At 34.0% G+C, this 14,340-nt stretch overlaps 2 protein-coding genes and 1 pseudogene across 2 annotated transcripts; all 3 read left to right on the top strand.

Moving 5' to 3' along the window:
- The first annotated feature begins 1,216 nt into the window (after positions 1–1,216).
- LOC111391914 lies at positions 1,217–3,148 on the top strand (annotated as a pseudogene).
- A 308-nt stretch (positions 3,149–3,456) lies between these two features.
- Positions 3,457–7,871, top strand: LOC111391904. The gene is made up of 8 exons (XM_023017183.1): positions 3,457–3,820; positions 3,960–4,036; positions 4,173–4,307; positions 5,601–5,655; positions 5,762–5,849; positions 7,038–7,136; positions 7,400–7,560; positions 7,648–7,871. The coding sequence occupies exons 1-7, from the start codon at positions 3,531–3,533 to the stop codon at positions 7,535–7,537; spliced, it is 882 nt and encodes a 293-aa protein (XP_022872951.1). The 5' UTR covers positions 3,457–3,530; the 3' UTR covers positions 7,538–7,560; positions 7,648–7,871.
- Positions 7,872–12,208: 4,337 nt separating this feature from the next.
- LOC111391913 lies at positions 12,209–14,079 on the top strand. Its single transcript, XM_023017194.1, has 6 exons — positions 12,209–12,248; positions 12,423–12,812; positions 12,876–12,954; positions 13,024–13,129; positions 13,254–13,401; positions 13,514–14,079. Exons 1-6 carry the CDS (start codon positions 12,209–12,211, stop codon positions 14,077–14,079), a joined length of 1,329 nt encoding a protein of 442 aa, XP_022872962.1.
- The last annotated feature ends 261 nt before the right edge of the window (positions 14,080–14,340 follow it).

The raw sequence follows: 14,340 nt of genomic DNA, 5'->3' as shown, positions 1-14,340 counted from the left end.
AATTTAGGTTGTAACTTGAGAATAAAAGTTACAACCTTTTAATTTTAGGTTTTAAAATAAAATTAAAAGACCATAATACATATTATAACTTATGTTTTAATGGTATAAATGTGGGAATTGAAATTTTTCCTATAAAGGGTGATTGGATTTTATTGTTGTACATATCTTATACAAACTTGAAGTATTGTCCCCTCTATAATTTTATTTTATATTCATACTATTTTGACAATTCGATGAGAGACTCGTTCACTTATTTCCTTATGGTCATACCCATAAAAAGAGAGTCACATGAGTTTTATCTTGGAGTCGTATAGTGTCGAAAGAATCCGCACGAAAGGGAGGCAACACGACTTTTGGATAACGTCTTCGAAGTGACTCACAAGACTTGCATTTCGAACTCTTCTTCTCGTATACTCATATTATTGTTGAATTATTTTATTGTGATACATAAATTAATTATATTAATTGGTAAGTATCTAAACACAAATCACCCAATTTTTCAACATAGCATGCTAAGCACGAGTTCCCTTCTCTGTCAAGATTTCTTCAATTCACCGCAGATCACAATGGACGGTAATGCTATTGCAACCAAGGTGTGCATTTGCTAGATTAATTGATGGAAAGAAGTCAATAGTTTACTTGATTAACATTAATCGAAACGCTTTTCGTTCACCTTCGCTAGCATGGGGTCCATGAGTTGGAAAGTCAGCTCCCTAATAAGATCATTTTTAATGGTGTATAAGGAACTCCCTTCTCCATCAAATGCAATTTTCGTCGTATTCAAATTACTCGGCTCAACTCTGTCCCCATATATACATATGTAACACGAGTTGGATGGTATGAACTATGAAGGCGTAAATAGTTCGACAAAATCAGTTTCGTCCAGTAATAAATGCATAATTAGTTCTACAAATCTCATCGTGGACGAACCATACTTCCACGGTAGAATGCTTTGGTGCACGAACAAACCAGCAACTTTCTCTCCTTAATTCGTTCAATGCCGGTGCTTAACTTCTTATTTCTTCTGCTTTCTTGTGTACAGGTACCTGTACTTTCGTGTAACAAACTTGATCATGATTCTCTTTCGTCATTCTATGAACACATTTCATCCCCTCAACCAGCCATTCCTCTCAACTGGTCATCCACCAGCTGCTGTAAATGGGAAGGTATCAACTGCAATAGCAAGTCTCGGGTCACCCATTTATCGTTATCGAATATGGGTCTTTCTGGATCTATCACTCCATTTCTTGGGAACCTTACATTTCTCTCTTACCTCAATCTATCACATAACCAACTTTCTGGTCCTCTCCCTTTCGCACTTTTTCATACCTTGAGTAATTTGGAATCACTTGATTTGAGTTATAATCTTCTGTCTGCTTCACAAAACCATGGCTTGCCTGTTTCAATCCAAACCGTGGATCTATCAAGCAATCGGTTTAATGGGTCGATTGATTCTTCGTTTTTCCATGGTGCATCGGGTCTGATTAGTTTCAATGTCAGCAACAACAGTTTTAGCGGCCCACTTCCATCCTCTATTTGCATCACCTCCAGTTTTGTGAAGATATTGGATTTCTCCATGAACAATTTCAGTGGCAATTTATCAAAAGGCATTGGAAGATGTTCTGAGCTGGAAGTTTTCAAGGCAGGTCTGAACTCTCTTTCAGGATGGCTTCCGTATGATATTTACGGTGTGAAAACACTCAAGAGAAATCTCTTTACCTAAAAACTACTTCTCGGGACCTGTCAACAATAGCATTGTTCTACTCTCAAATCTTAGCATTATAGATCTCCATGAGAATGAATTTACAGGCGAGGTTCCTAAAGATATTGGGTTGCTGTCAAATTTGAAACAACTGATACTACACACCAACAGCCTATATGGTTCTGTGCCTCCATCATTGATGAATTGTACCCGCCTGAAAACGCTGCTTATGCGGAATAATCACCTAGGAGGAAAAATTTCGAGTCTTGATTTCTCCCAGGCTCCAGGAAGTGGAAGCAATTGATTTTGGGAACAATAGCTTTGTAGATAATATTCCATTTAGCCTATGCTTTTGCAAATCCCTAACTGCAGTCCGACTTGCATATAACCATTTAGAGGGTGAAATTCCAAATTGCGTCGCTGTGCTAAAATCTTTATCCCATCTCTCACTTACCGACAATAATCTTTCTGATGTTGTCGGAGCTTTAAAGATTTTGATGAACTGCGACAATCTTTCAGTTCTATTCCTGAGAAATTGCTTCAGAGATGAACCGGTGCACGATAATTACAGCTCATTGAATTTAACTGGGTTCCAAAATCTACAAGTTCTGAGTCTGAGTAGATGTCAACTCAAAGGTGAAGTGCCTCATTGGATTGGAAAATTAAGAGTGTTGAACCTGTCATACAATCAAATGACAGGCACGATTCCAAAATGGTTGGGGAGTATGCCCAACCTGGTCGCCCTAAACCTCACTGGAAACCGGCTATTGGGCAAGCTCCCTCCAGAAATTGGCAGCCTACAAGCTCTTATTGCGGACAATACAGACTCAAACTTGTCTTATATGGCTTTGCCTTTCTTATTCAACAATCACCAGTACGATCGACTATTCAACTTGCCACCTGGAATCGACGTTGGGAATAACATTCTGAGTGGGAATATTCCGGCCGAGTTAGGCCAACTTAAAAGTCTTCGTGTGCTGGATCTCAGCGATAACAACTTCAGTGGATGCATTCCAAGTGAATTGTCAAATCTAGGCAATTTAGAGAAATTGGACCTGTCGGAGAACAATCTCTGCTGCGAGATCCCAAAATCACTAACAAGACTCAGTTTCCTGTCTTTTATCAGCGTTAAAAACAACGATTTAAAAGGAGAAATTCCAAAAGGTGGTCAGTTTGATACATTTCCAAGCACTTCATTTGAAGGGAATCCTAAACTACTACAGCGAAGTTTTGCCGGCAGTCGAGCTGATATATTGCCGCCGGTACGGGCAGCAAAAGAGCCTGAAACTTTGTGGTACACTCTTCCATTCGGGTTGGGATATTTGGTAGGATTTTTTCTGTCGGTGTCAGTTTTTTGTTCAATAGTGCATGAAAATTTGTTATATGTTAATTAATTCATCTGCCATCTAAAAGCGGGGTCTGTAATATTGAGAACTAGTATAAGTAGACAGGGTCGTGTTAACTGAGAACCCTATCCCGTCTTGGAAAATGTTTGGTGTACAGGGTTTCTGTTTCACAGAATCCGTACCAACACTCAAAAATATTGGGTCTCACACGGGATCCACTTGTATTAAAAAAAAAAAAAATCTTTTTGATTGAACAAAAAAATTGACTTTTCATTGTTGGGATAAAATGTGCAATAAAATTGAAAGGATGAAGTTGCCAATAAGATATGTTTGGGATGGAGTTACAATTTTCTCAATAGATTAAGGACTAAAGGTACAATTTTCCCTGAGATTTAAGAGTGGGATAAGGCAAGCTATGGAGGCAAACTCAGCGTTCAGCTCACAATCCTGCCGCTGCTGCACCTCCATTTCGCGCTATTACTATGACTCATCATCTCACCTCCTTTAATTCTCACTTTACATATACATATTCAAAAACCCATCTCAATTTCATCTCCAATTCTCTCAAAATTTCATCTTCTTCTTCCTTTTTCGACACTTGTGTCCGTAAATATCCTCGCCTCCACTTGTCCTGCCCTAAGAGTTCTCTTCTACGCACTTGGGCTTTAACTACCAGTGAAGCTGTTGAAAATTCTAATTCTAAAGAAGTGATGCCCAAAATCGACAAAAGTGGTAGATTTTGCAGTCCCAGAGCAGCCCGAGAACTGGCTCTGTATGCTTTCTTTCTTACTCTTTCCTCTGCATCTCTACATGCAATCTGCATTGTACTGAAATTTTCACGCATTCACATGTCGCAATTTTAAGGACTTGAGATTTTGTATTGACTAGTTTTGGGAGTGATTATGTCGTAGGGTGATTCTATATGCTGCGTGTTTAGAAGGGACCGACCCAGTTCGCCTTTTTGAGAAAAGATTGAATTGCAGAAGAGGTAATGGCGTTGTACACCATTTGGGGAAAAAGTCCACTCGTGTGCAATGTATTCTTTCTTTATTTTATTATTTTATTATTTTTTCCATGTAATTTGATTGAAAGTAAGAGTATATTGCTTTGTGTATTTCCTTCAGAATCTGGGTATGAATTTGATAAGGCTTCATTAATGAAATACAATCACATGAGCTTTGGAGGACCGCCTGTGACAACAGAGACAACTGAAGAAGCAAATGAGCTTCTCAGAAATGACGAAAAGGAATCTGAAATTGGTACAGTTCCATTAAAATTTCCAAGTCACGAGAAATTTCGTGCATACCTCACATATGACCTTTATGTGTTTATTCTACATAAACATTGTCAATAAATTCGGGTAGTTCCATTCATTTGTAGTCGTGCTGGTCAAATTTTCGTTCTATTTAAATATGTAACACTGTTTAGTTTTGTTTGGCCTCTTCTTTTCCTAAACAAGCAACTTAGTAAGCTTTTATTTCGTCATTATTCCTACAGTCTATCGTTCGTTTATAATATTAATATTAATATCTTGAACGCTCTAACGGAAACTCTTCAAAGTTTTTGGCAATCATAAAACATTGCCTTTTGACTATACATTAATATGCAAACAGTCAAGATATTCACTTGGTATGTTATTGCATCTCTTTCCTTATTTGATAGACGCCTCATAGTGACATAATGAGGCCTAGAGAAGATATAGAGTTGCTTCTATTTGTAAATTATATATTAAAAAACTATTGATGATATAGTTCGTTTGTCTAAAACATAATATTTTGCTAGAAATGCTGATTATGGAGTGAGTTTTGCAGAAAGCTCAGTTATTTCTGATGAAATAGTTGCGAGTTTAGGTGTATGCTTTGTAAATGAGTTACTGTACTATTATCAAAATCTAGAGGTTCGAATCTCACTTGCAACGCGGTTACGTAATTGAGTATTACTCCATTCAAAAGTGGTTGAAAAGATTTCTCTCTTGCAATAGTTTTCTCTGTGACCTTGAAAGCTATCAACGCATCATATTATTATGTATTGCCCTTAACACTCCTAATCCACTCTGACTTGCTCGTGGAATTTAGTCTTTTAACTGGAAAAACCTACTTAATATAAGAAAACGGCAGTTTCAAAATAAGCAAAACCGGCACCCTCATCTATTGGCCACTGTGAACCAATTTTAGATGCCAAATGTATAAGATTGTGAAAAGCTTAATTGGCTGAAATAGAAATATAGCAACAACGAATGATACAAAATCACATGGGGTACACTACTTTTATATTCCTTTATTCTTGTAAATTCCCATCTCTGAGCCATTATTGTCTTGTGGATTTGCTGTATTGAACTTCTTCGCCTGCATTTATAGATGCGGCAATTCCTAGCTAGTTGCATATAATTCCTCTTAACCTGCTTTTATTAATTCAAAGTTCCTAGCTAGTCAATGATAATCCTTTTAATGTTTCATTTATTTGTGTAGTCTTTGTATAGCATCCCTCATATTAAAACGGATATTTCATCTTTATCGCTAGATTCTTTAATATTTGAACATTTTCTCTCTCAGAAGCAGAAGTTCTTTCCGCACCTCCTAAGTTGGTGTACAGCAAATTAATTTTGCAGTAAGCAACTCAACTATAAATAAGTTACTTATTCTTATCAAGAAGCTGAGTTGTCCCCAAAGACCATGCACAAGCCAAGAGCATTAATATTTTTTCTCTGCTACAGCTTTACTCGAAAACTTTTGGTAGCAGTTGTAGAGAAGTGGGATTCTCATGTTCTCGTCATCAATAAAGTTGCACCCCCAAATTGGAAGGTTAGATGTGCCTCTATATGCTGTGAGATTTTCTGTTGAGCACTTATGTTCATTATTACTCATGTTGTCACTTGTAGTTCCCATCCAGATCATCCAATATTTTGCAGGACTTGTACAATTATACTCTCTGCCATTTTCTTGTGTGCATAAAAATGCAATTGTTTGTAGAGAGACAAATAATGCACCCCCTTCTCTGGGAAACTTAGTTGGTGCTAATCTGAAATTTTGCAGACTACAACCATTGTCTAATTATGAATGATCATTCACAGTTTGTGTTTCCCTTGGTGATTTGCAATTCGGCTTCACTCTCTATATAAAATTTATACCTAGAGACCACAGACCATTTACTGAACTCGGTAATCTTGTGAATATAATAGGATATAATCTCTAACATTTATTTGTTCCCTCTACGAAACTATGACTGCTATATGCATAGGAAAATGTAATTTGAGCATTTGTATTTTAGACAGTTCCTCTCACCTGCAATTAAACTGTTCCATTTTAGAGTCCATAATTTTATCATATTTGTTTACTGTATAGGCCATCCGTTATGCGTTCACTTCATGATCTTGTGCTTTTATACCACCGGCTGTGTAACTTCTCTGGTAGGTTAATGGAAATTTATTATGGTCCTGTATGTGAGTCCTATACAGGAGTTGTAATATTGTAACAAAGGACTTTCCAAATGTTTAATACCATAAAATGTAGTGAAGAGAGACAAATAAACCTCTTCTAGATCAATATAACATTGATGATAAATATACAAATTCTAATATAGAATAGGCACAGGTGCCTCAAACTGCTGTCCTATGTACCTTCACATCACAAACATCGGAAGGGTGGATGAAGGAGATTCCAAATGGGTTAGTGCTAGTCAAACCAATTTTACTGGTCTAGAGGCTTTGAGCATGTTGTTCCTGTATTTTAAGATGACCATATGCTGCCCCCTTCCTCCAATTATGTGCTGCAATTCTTTTGGAGTTGGTGTGAATATTTAATCATCTATTATAATTTCACTTTGAATGTGATGTCTATGCAGTTCAATAAGCTTTAGAAGTTTACTTGAGAATACTGACTCGCTCAAGAATAGTGACCTTCCATTTCAATGATAATAGATCTCAAAGTTATCACTAAGACTATTGAAATATTGATAACCCACCATGCTTTTTTTTTTTTTTTTCCTCTCAGGATGAACCGGCTGGTAGAATTCTGGAACTTTCAATTCTTCACTTAGCTATGTCTGAAATAACAGTGCTAGGGACGCGACACCAGATAGTTATAAACGAGGTTTCTGCTTTCTTTGATCTTTTTGAAATTTTACTGATGCATTCGGACATCTCTTGTACACAAACTCTTAAAAGTCTTGTGCTCACCACTGTTAGAACTAGTTATCCCTTAATGTGGTAGTGCTTGAAATTTATCCTAGCCATCTCCCTCCAGCTGATTTGAGTCGAGACCTCCCTCTTTTTTTCTTTTCTATTGGTCCTTGCTTCACTTTTATTTTAGGTTGTTAGCAACACATGCATTGAACATGTTTGACTCTCTTGAAGGCTGTTGACCTTGCAAAGCGGTTCTGTGATGGGGCAGCGCCACGTGTAATCAATGGTTGCCTGAGGACTTTCATGAAAGACGTCAAAGGGAATGTTAATGCTCGGGAGTTGAAGATCAAAGAGACTGTATTAAGTTGAGTTATTAAGTGAGAAGCAACAAGGTAAACTCTCTTTAGCTTGAGCAACATTGGAATGCTAATATCTGGGAGATCTCCAGGAGATAATTGTTTTTCTTTTGTTTGTTCCAGCTCTGTGGCATATCCCTGAGTAGAGAACTCGGCCAAAGTCAAAATGCATTAACAATCACTATGCAGTTCTGATGGATTTCAAATATTTATCTGTTGGGTTGTATGCCCATATAGTATATGTAACGCCCCAATTTTTTTTATAAAAACCGGAACGTTACGAAAAACTTACTTTTCCTTAAGTTAAGTGCGGAAATATAAAAATAGAATTCTTTAGTAAACAATAACTGCAATATTTATAAATCTAAATTTGAAAATATGAAAATCGTATCTAAACATAAATATAAACTCTTAGCAAATTCAAATAACACATTCTGAATAAATTAAACTAACTGATAAATTTTAAAAACGGCAAACTTATTTCTTTTTCTCTATTTTTTACCTACTTGGCAACCCGCATCACCAATTCGCCACTGTTCCAATCGATCCGAACTAACATGTAAAATTTTGTAAGAGTGAGTATTCGAAAACACCTAGTAAGATACGTGCAGTTTTCATACATAATTACATAACAATAAAATTTACATTTCATACCACTCTGCTCTTATGGAGTATACCGGTGACCAAGCGGCACACCCATCTTAGGTCCTCTTATATCCCGTAGGATTCCATCTCTCTTTTTTTATAGAACCCGAAGGTCTACTAGTAATTCATATATATTTAATTGCATATAAGAGCACAAGGAAACGAAAACAACTTGTACATAATGTATCTTACCTTGTTATCGAAATGTACACAAAAAATATTTGAATGTACGTTCCAAAATTCCTTCCTCTACTCTGTGAATGATTTATTGATCGACAGTGATAGTTGATGTATGACAAATTTCTGTTTTCACACACTCTTTTCTCTCTCTCTCTCTTTCTTCTCTCTCTTTCACGTGTGAATATTTTTTGGTGTGGTAAAATATGAGATCCTTGCCTAATATTTATAGGTGTAGGCTAGAGTAGTAGATAAACCAAAACTTTGGTTTGATAGAGTCAAATCAAATGTGGCACGTATCATAAAAAGATTGTACTTTATCATTATTTTATTCCATCTAAAAGAACAACCATTCTTATCCAATAAATTTGTGGCAGCCAATCAATCAAATTCAAAATGGGTTAATATTAAACTTTAAAAAATGAGTAAAATTAAAAGACCCACCTCACACGTTTGTAGAGAGAGAAAATGAATTGGATTAAAACTATATAAAATTCTATTTATCTTGTTTTCTTTTATTTGGCATAACTTACTGCGACCTTATTAGAAATAACGTTTTTTCGAGTCATAGACTTCTAATTAATTACGACCTTCGAAAAGAACCCAATATCGATATACTTATTATTACTTTATCAAAATTCCAATTATTTGTTCCAAAATAATTTAAAATATATATTTCATCTTAATCTCTCAATTGTCAAATTAATAAAATTTAATATATAAAATAAATAAATATTATTCTAATTAAAATTTTTTTTTTTGGGATGCTACAGTATAGTTTTGCTGATGTAAAAATAACAATAATTTTTTATATTGAATAAAATTACGTTTACTTTATTTATTGCATTTATTTATTATTGAGCATGCGAAATTAAAGTGCTTATGATTACTTGTGATAATATGAGTTGGGTACTTGCGTTGAGAAGTATACAACTTATATTTTGATCATAAACAATTTATTCACAATCTATGTATAAGGGTTGTTGGCACCTTATATTAGAAGGTTGTAGTGTTTACCAATTCACTATTCGGATTTGTGATTTGTCTTTATCACAGAAATAGTTAAAGATGACATTAGTACATTTGGAGTGTATTGAGCGGATCACGTGTCGAATTTAATTCTATAATATGACCGTGTGGAGAATTAAATTTCACTTGACTGCTGTGTATTTATCTGAATCCCTTGACGGAATTATGCATATCTTTTCGTGATTTTAATAGTTCTTTGATTCATCAATGGGTGAGATCAATTTGATTGGTCAAATACTTAAGAATGAGGGGAGTAGAGAACATGAATTCGTGTCGGGAATTCGTCACCCTGAAAATGGATAGAGTGACTACTTGAGTGTTTTATGTTGAACGGTAAAAATCTGAGCTCAGTGTTTAGCGACGGCTAAACTTCGACATCTGTGATTTGTTCACAGGGCCATTGAAGAAAATGAAATTTAAGTTAATGAGAATAATTAGAGGGGCAAAACGGTCATTTATGCTCGTACCAAATTATCGAATCTCGAACGGGGATAAAATATATATACGGCAGGTTAGTGGAAAGTATTACATATTTATTGGCTTCTGTGATCTTATATATTCCAAGGGTTCAGCCTTTTGCCTTTAGTGGAAAAAATATAGACTAATAATTAGATTAAGTGGTCTAAGGTCGACTAAACAAGATCTAATTATTGGAGTTTGGAAAATATATGTCCGATCAGGTTCCTATGGTAGCTCCATAAAGTATTGGAACTTAATTACGGTAATTATAATAGTTTTGGGCTTAATAATAATTACTATAAAATTTTGTACTTAGTTGTAATTACTATGAAAGTTATAGACTTAATTGTAATTGTAATTGAAATTTTAGGACTACACGTGCAATTAAATGTAAACTAATTAGAATTTGGTTTAAATTAAAACTCCTACATGGGTTTTAATTAAAACTCTTACTTGAATGTGAAATTATAGTTGTACTAGAATTGTATCATCTTTTTCTCTATAAATAGAGACTAGATGAATAGAAAAATTCTATAACATTCATAATTTCATAAGATTCAAATTTGTAAATAGAAAAGAGAGAGAAAATATATTATTTTCTTGTTGTCCAAAATTCAAGAATTAGTTTCTTGATTAATTAAAAAAAAGGTGTCCACACACCGATGTAGTCTTTGCGTTAGAGAATACTATAGAAGGCTTGAAAGTTTGATGCACCAAGATTCTAGCAATTAAAGGAGACGGAAGTTCGCAAATCAGAGTTAATTCAAGGTTGATCATTGAACTTAGGTAAAATATTCGAATCATTTAATTTTGTTATAACATACACGTGAACATCTAGATGATCTTACTTATTGAATTAAAGAAAATTTTAATTTCTGATTAATTTCGCTTCCGCATTCCAACAATATTTATAGAGAGCTGGATTTTGTGTCTTAAAATCTATGTGATTCAAGAGGTTATAGATGTTAATTATTACGTGTAATGCTTCTTCTAAGATATACTAGGCTGTATTGTCATCTGGAAAGCAGACAAGTACAACTACATTAGTTTGCAATATAAATATCTAAGTACTTATAGAAATATGAATAAAATTCACTGTAATTGCAATAGTGTTCGGGACTTCTACTGTAGCTAAACAGTGATTTCATTGTAGATATCAGCCATACCCATTTTTTCTTACTCAAAAAGACGGTGAAGCCATTTCCTTCTCAGTTCTCCATTTCCCCACGCAAACCCATTTTCTTCAGACAGAAACTTTCTTCTTCATCATCATCATCATTTTCTTCTCTCACTTCTTCTTCAATTCTTCTCTCGTTTTTTTGTGATTAATCTCTTTGTGCAAAATTCTCGTGAATAAAGAGGTAAATCCTAACATGCTGTTTTTCTCAGATTATGATTTTATTTATTCAAGATTCTATGTGCAAAATTTTTGATTTCGAGTGAATAGAGAGGTATATCTTCGGTTTTATGTGATAATTATAATTTTGTTTATTCGATTCACAATTTTGAATTTTTGTGTGAATAGAGAGGTATATTCCTGGTTTAATGTAATTAAAATGCTTATTAGCTTGTTAATTCATTTATGTCTCTTGTATATATCATGCATCAGCAATCTTGGTAGAAATTGTGAAGTATGGAAATAAGTTAGTTTTGGATATTATTTAGATCATTATTCTTAGTTAATTAAATTTTTAGCCTGTTTAGTAAAGTTTCCTGATGTATTAATTCAAATCTGGAATTTCTTTGCACAAAGCAGGGGAAGAGAATGAAATAGATTCTGTCAATGTTTTTTGACCGAGTCCAAAGTCTGCACTGTTTGTGCCGTGGTTAATGTGGATTAATTTTATTATTATAAATTTTAATTTTTTTCGTTCTCTTTTATTTTTTATGATTATCTGGGTCGCCAGTGATTTGTGCTGGCTGTCTGACAATTCCATCTCTACTACCCGACTTCACGACTTAAGAGTCTCTTGGTATCGCTCTTACACCCCACCCCCACCGATATTCTAGAATTCTTTCCACGGATAATTTTTATGGATTCTGTTTTATTTATTACATTCTTCTTTATTTCCAGTTTGCATGTTACATGTTTCCAACATGTTAATTGTAATAAAATTCAGTTATGGATTGTTAGGTAATTTAATTATGGGAAGACAATGTTGGGTACCTACATCTACGCAACTTGATATTTTTCAAACCATATTTGATGGAGGAAATGAAAGTCCAACAAATACAGAAATTGTACAAATACGTTCCTACATATCCTCACATAATCATATTTCTGAAAAAAAAAAACATTCGTAAGTGGTTTAAGAATAGGAGTACTCAGTTAGAAAGAGAAAGAAAACAAAAGCAGTCCAATAAGAACTATGAAATGCAACCCCATCGACGTGTGAGAAACTTCATTTTAACAGGTTTGTATTTAACGTTAGATTTAATCCTATTTATCATACCCTTCAGCTTTATAAATCTATTTCTTACAAAATTTCCTTTGAAAATGTTTTCTTATTCTTTCTTTCTTTTAGGTTATGATAATTATCAGCTTGAATCTCAAATTAATTTACAGAAGGATTAAACTATTGATGTAGCTATTGATGAAAATTGTGTTATTGAAAAGCTAAATAAAAATTCTGAGGATAATCATGTTGAATGTCAGTCGGATGTTGATGTTACTGTTGCGTGTGCAGGACAAATTGAGAGGGAAAATATCCATGTTGAACCTTTTGTCTTGCCATATTCTAGAACTTGTACACATTGTGGTGCAAAAAAATTCTGCACAGAAAGTAAGGGCTTTTGTTGTTGTGATGGAAATGTCAAATTACAGTTACATAATATGCCTCCTGAACTATTTTATTTATTTACGTCTACATCTAAAGAGGCTATTGCTTTTAAGAATATTGTTCGCAGTTACAACAATCATTTTGCATTCACTTCATTTGGTGTTAAGTATAACAGAGAATTGTGTAAGAATAATAAAGGTATATATACTTTCATAATTCAGGGATAAATATACCATTTTATAAACTCTCTTGTACCGCTAGATTGTCGTCCAACATATTTACAACTATACTTCTATGATACTGACAATGAGATTGGTAATAGACTTAATACTTCAGACAGGTTTTGTGAATTGACTTTGAGAAAGTTGATGGACATTTTAAACAAATATCCGTATTTTAACTTTTTCAGATTGTTGAGTGAAGTTACTGATCTAGAATCTTATCGAATTTTACTGAGGTGTGATTCAAGTCTTGATCAGAGAACATATAATTTGCCAACATCAGAACAGGTGGCTGTAGTTTAGGTTGATGATGGCCCATCTAAAAAATACTCAGGGTCAGGATTTATTAATTTATGAACATTCGGGTAGTGTGTATAAAATTCAATATTATTATGGTTGTTATGATCCACTTCAATAGCCATTACTTTTTCCGTATGGAGAACCTAAATGGCATGAAGGTATTGAGAAGGTAAATGTGAATGTATCCCGACTTCGAGTTTGTCAAAATTTAATAGAAATTAATAATCTTCACTCAGTTGAAGAGCTCTTGGAAATAGAAGATGATGGTAAAATTTATTGGTCATAATAATTCATGTTTTATTGACTAAATGTATTTATTTTATTATTGATAATAGATGATGAATGAGTTTCATTGATATATGTGTTTATTTTTTACAGTTTTGAAGACAAGGAGGAAACGGATGACAGTATCTTGTCGAGAATATTATTATTACAAGCTCCAAATCAGGTCTGAAAAAAATTGCCTTTTTTTACATACAGGCAGACTTTTACAGCAATATGTAGTGGATATGTATGTTAAAATTGAAATCTCAAGATTTTACTATTTTCGCAATAACCAAAAATTTATAAGAGCAGAAGTATATCAGGGAATTATAGATAGCATTCAAAATGGTGAGAATAGAGGTTATAAAATTGGTAGATCATTGGTGTTGCCTACTGATTTTATTGGGGGTCCTAGATATATGAGAAAAAGATATATGGATGCGATGTCTTTAGTTCAAAGGTATGGAAAACCTGATGTGTTTTTTACGATGATATGTAATCCAAATTGTCCTGAAATAAAACGTGAATTGAGACACAGTGATGAAATACAGAATAGGCCAGATTTGTTGGTGCGAATATTTCGGGCCAAACTTGAACAACTAAAGATAGATTTGATTAAGAGAAAATTGTTGGCTCTTATAGCTGCATATGTTTATGTCATTGAATTCCAAAAGAAATGATTACCTCATACTCATTTTCTTCTAATATTTAAATCAAATTTTAAGATTAGAAATTCTTTACAAGTTGATGAAATGGTTTCATGTGAAATACTGGACAAAAATAAATACCCTCATTTACATTCAGCTGTTATAAAACATATGGTGCATAGTCCTTGTGGGCAATTAAATCCAAAGAATGTTTGCATGGAGAAAAATGATGTATGTAAAAGTAAATACCCAAGAGAATTTGTCCAATATACTTCATTAGATAATGATTTCTAC

The sequence above is a fragment of the Olea europaea genome, unplaced genomic scaffold (genome assembly GCF_002742605.1).
Source record: "Olea europaea var. sylvestris unplaced genomic scaffold, O_europaea_v1 scaffold856, whole genome shotgun sequence".
In the NCBI taxonomy this organism is placed as follows: Eukaryota; Viridiplantae; Streptophyta; class Magnoliopsida; order Lamiales; family Oleaceae; genus Olea; species Olea europaea.
This window is presented reverse-complemented; position numbering and strand designations above follow the sequence as displayed.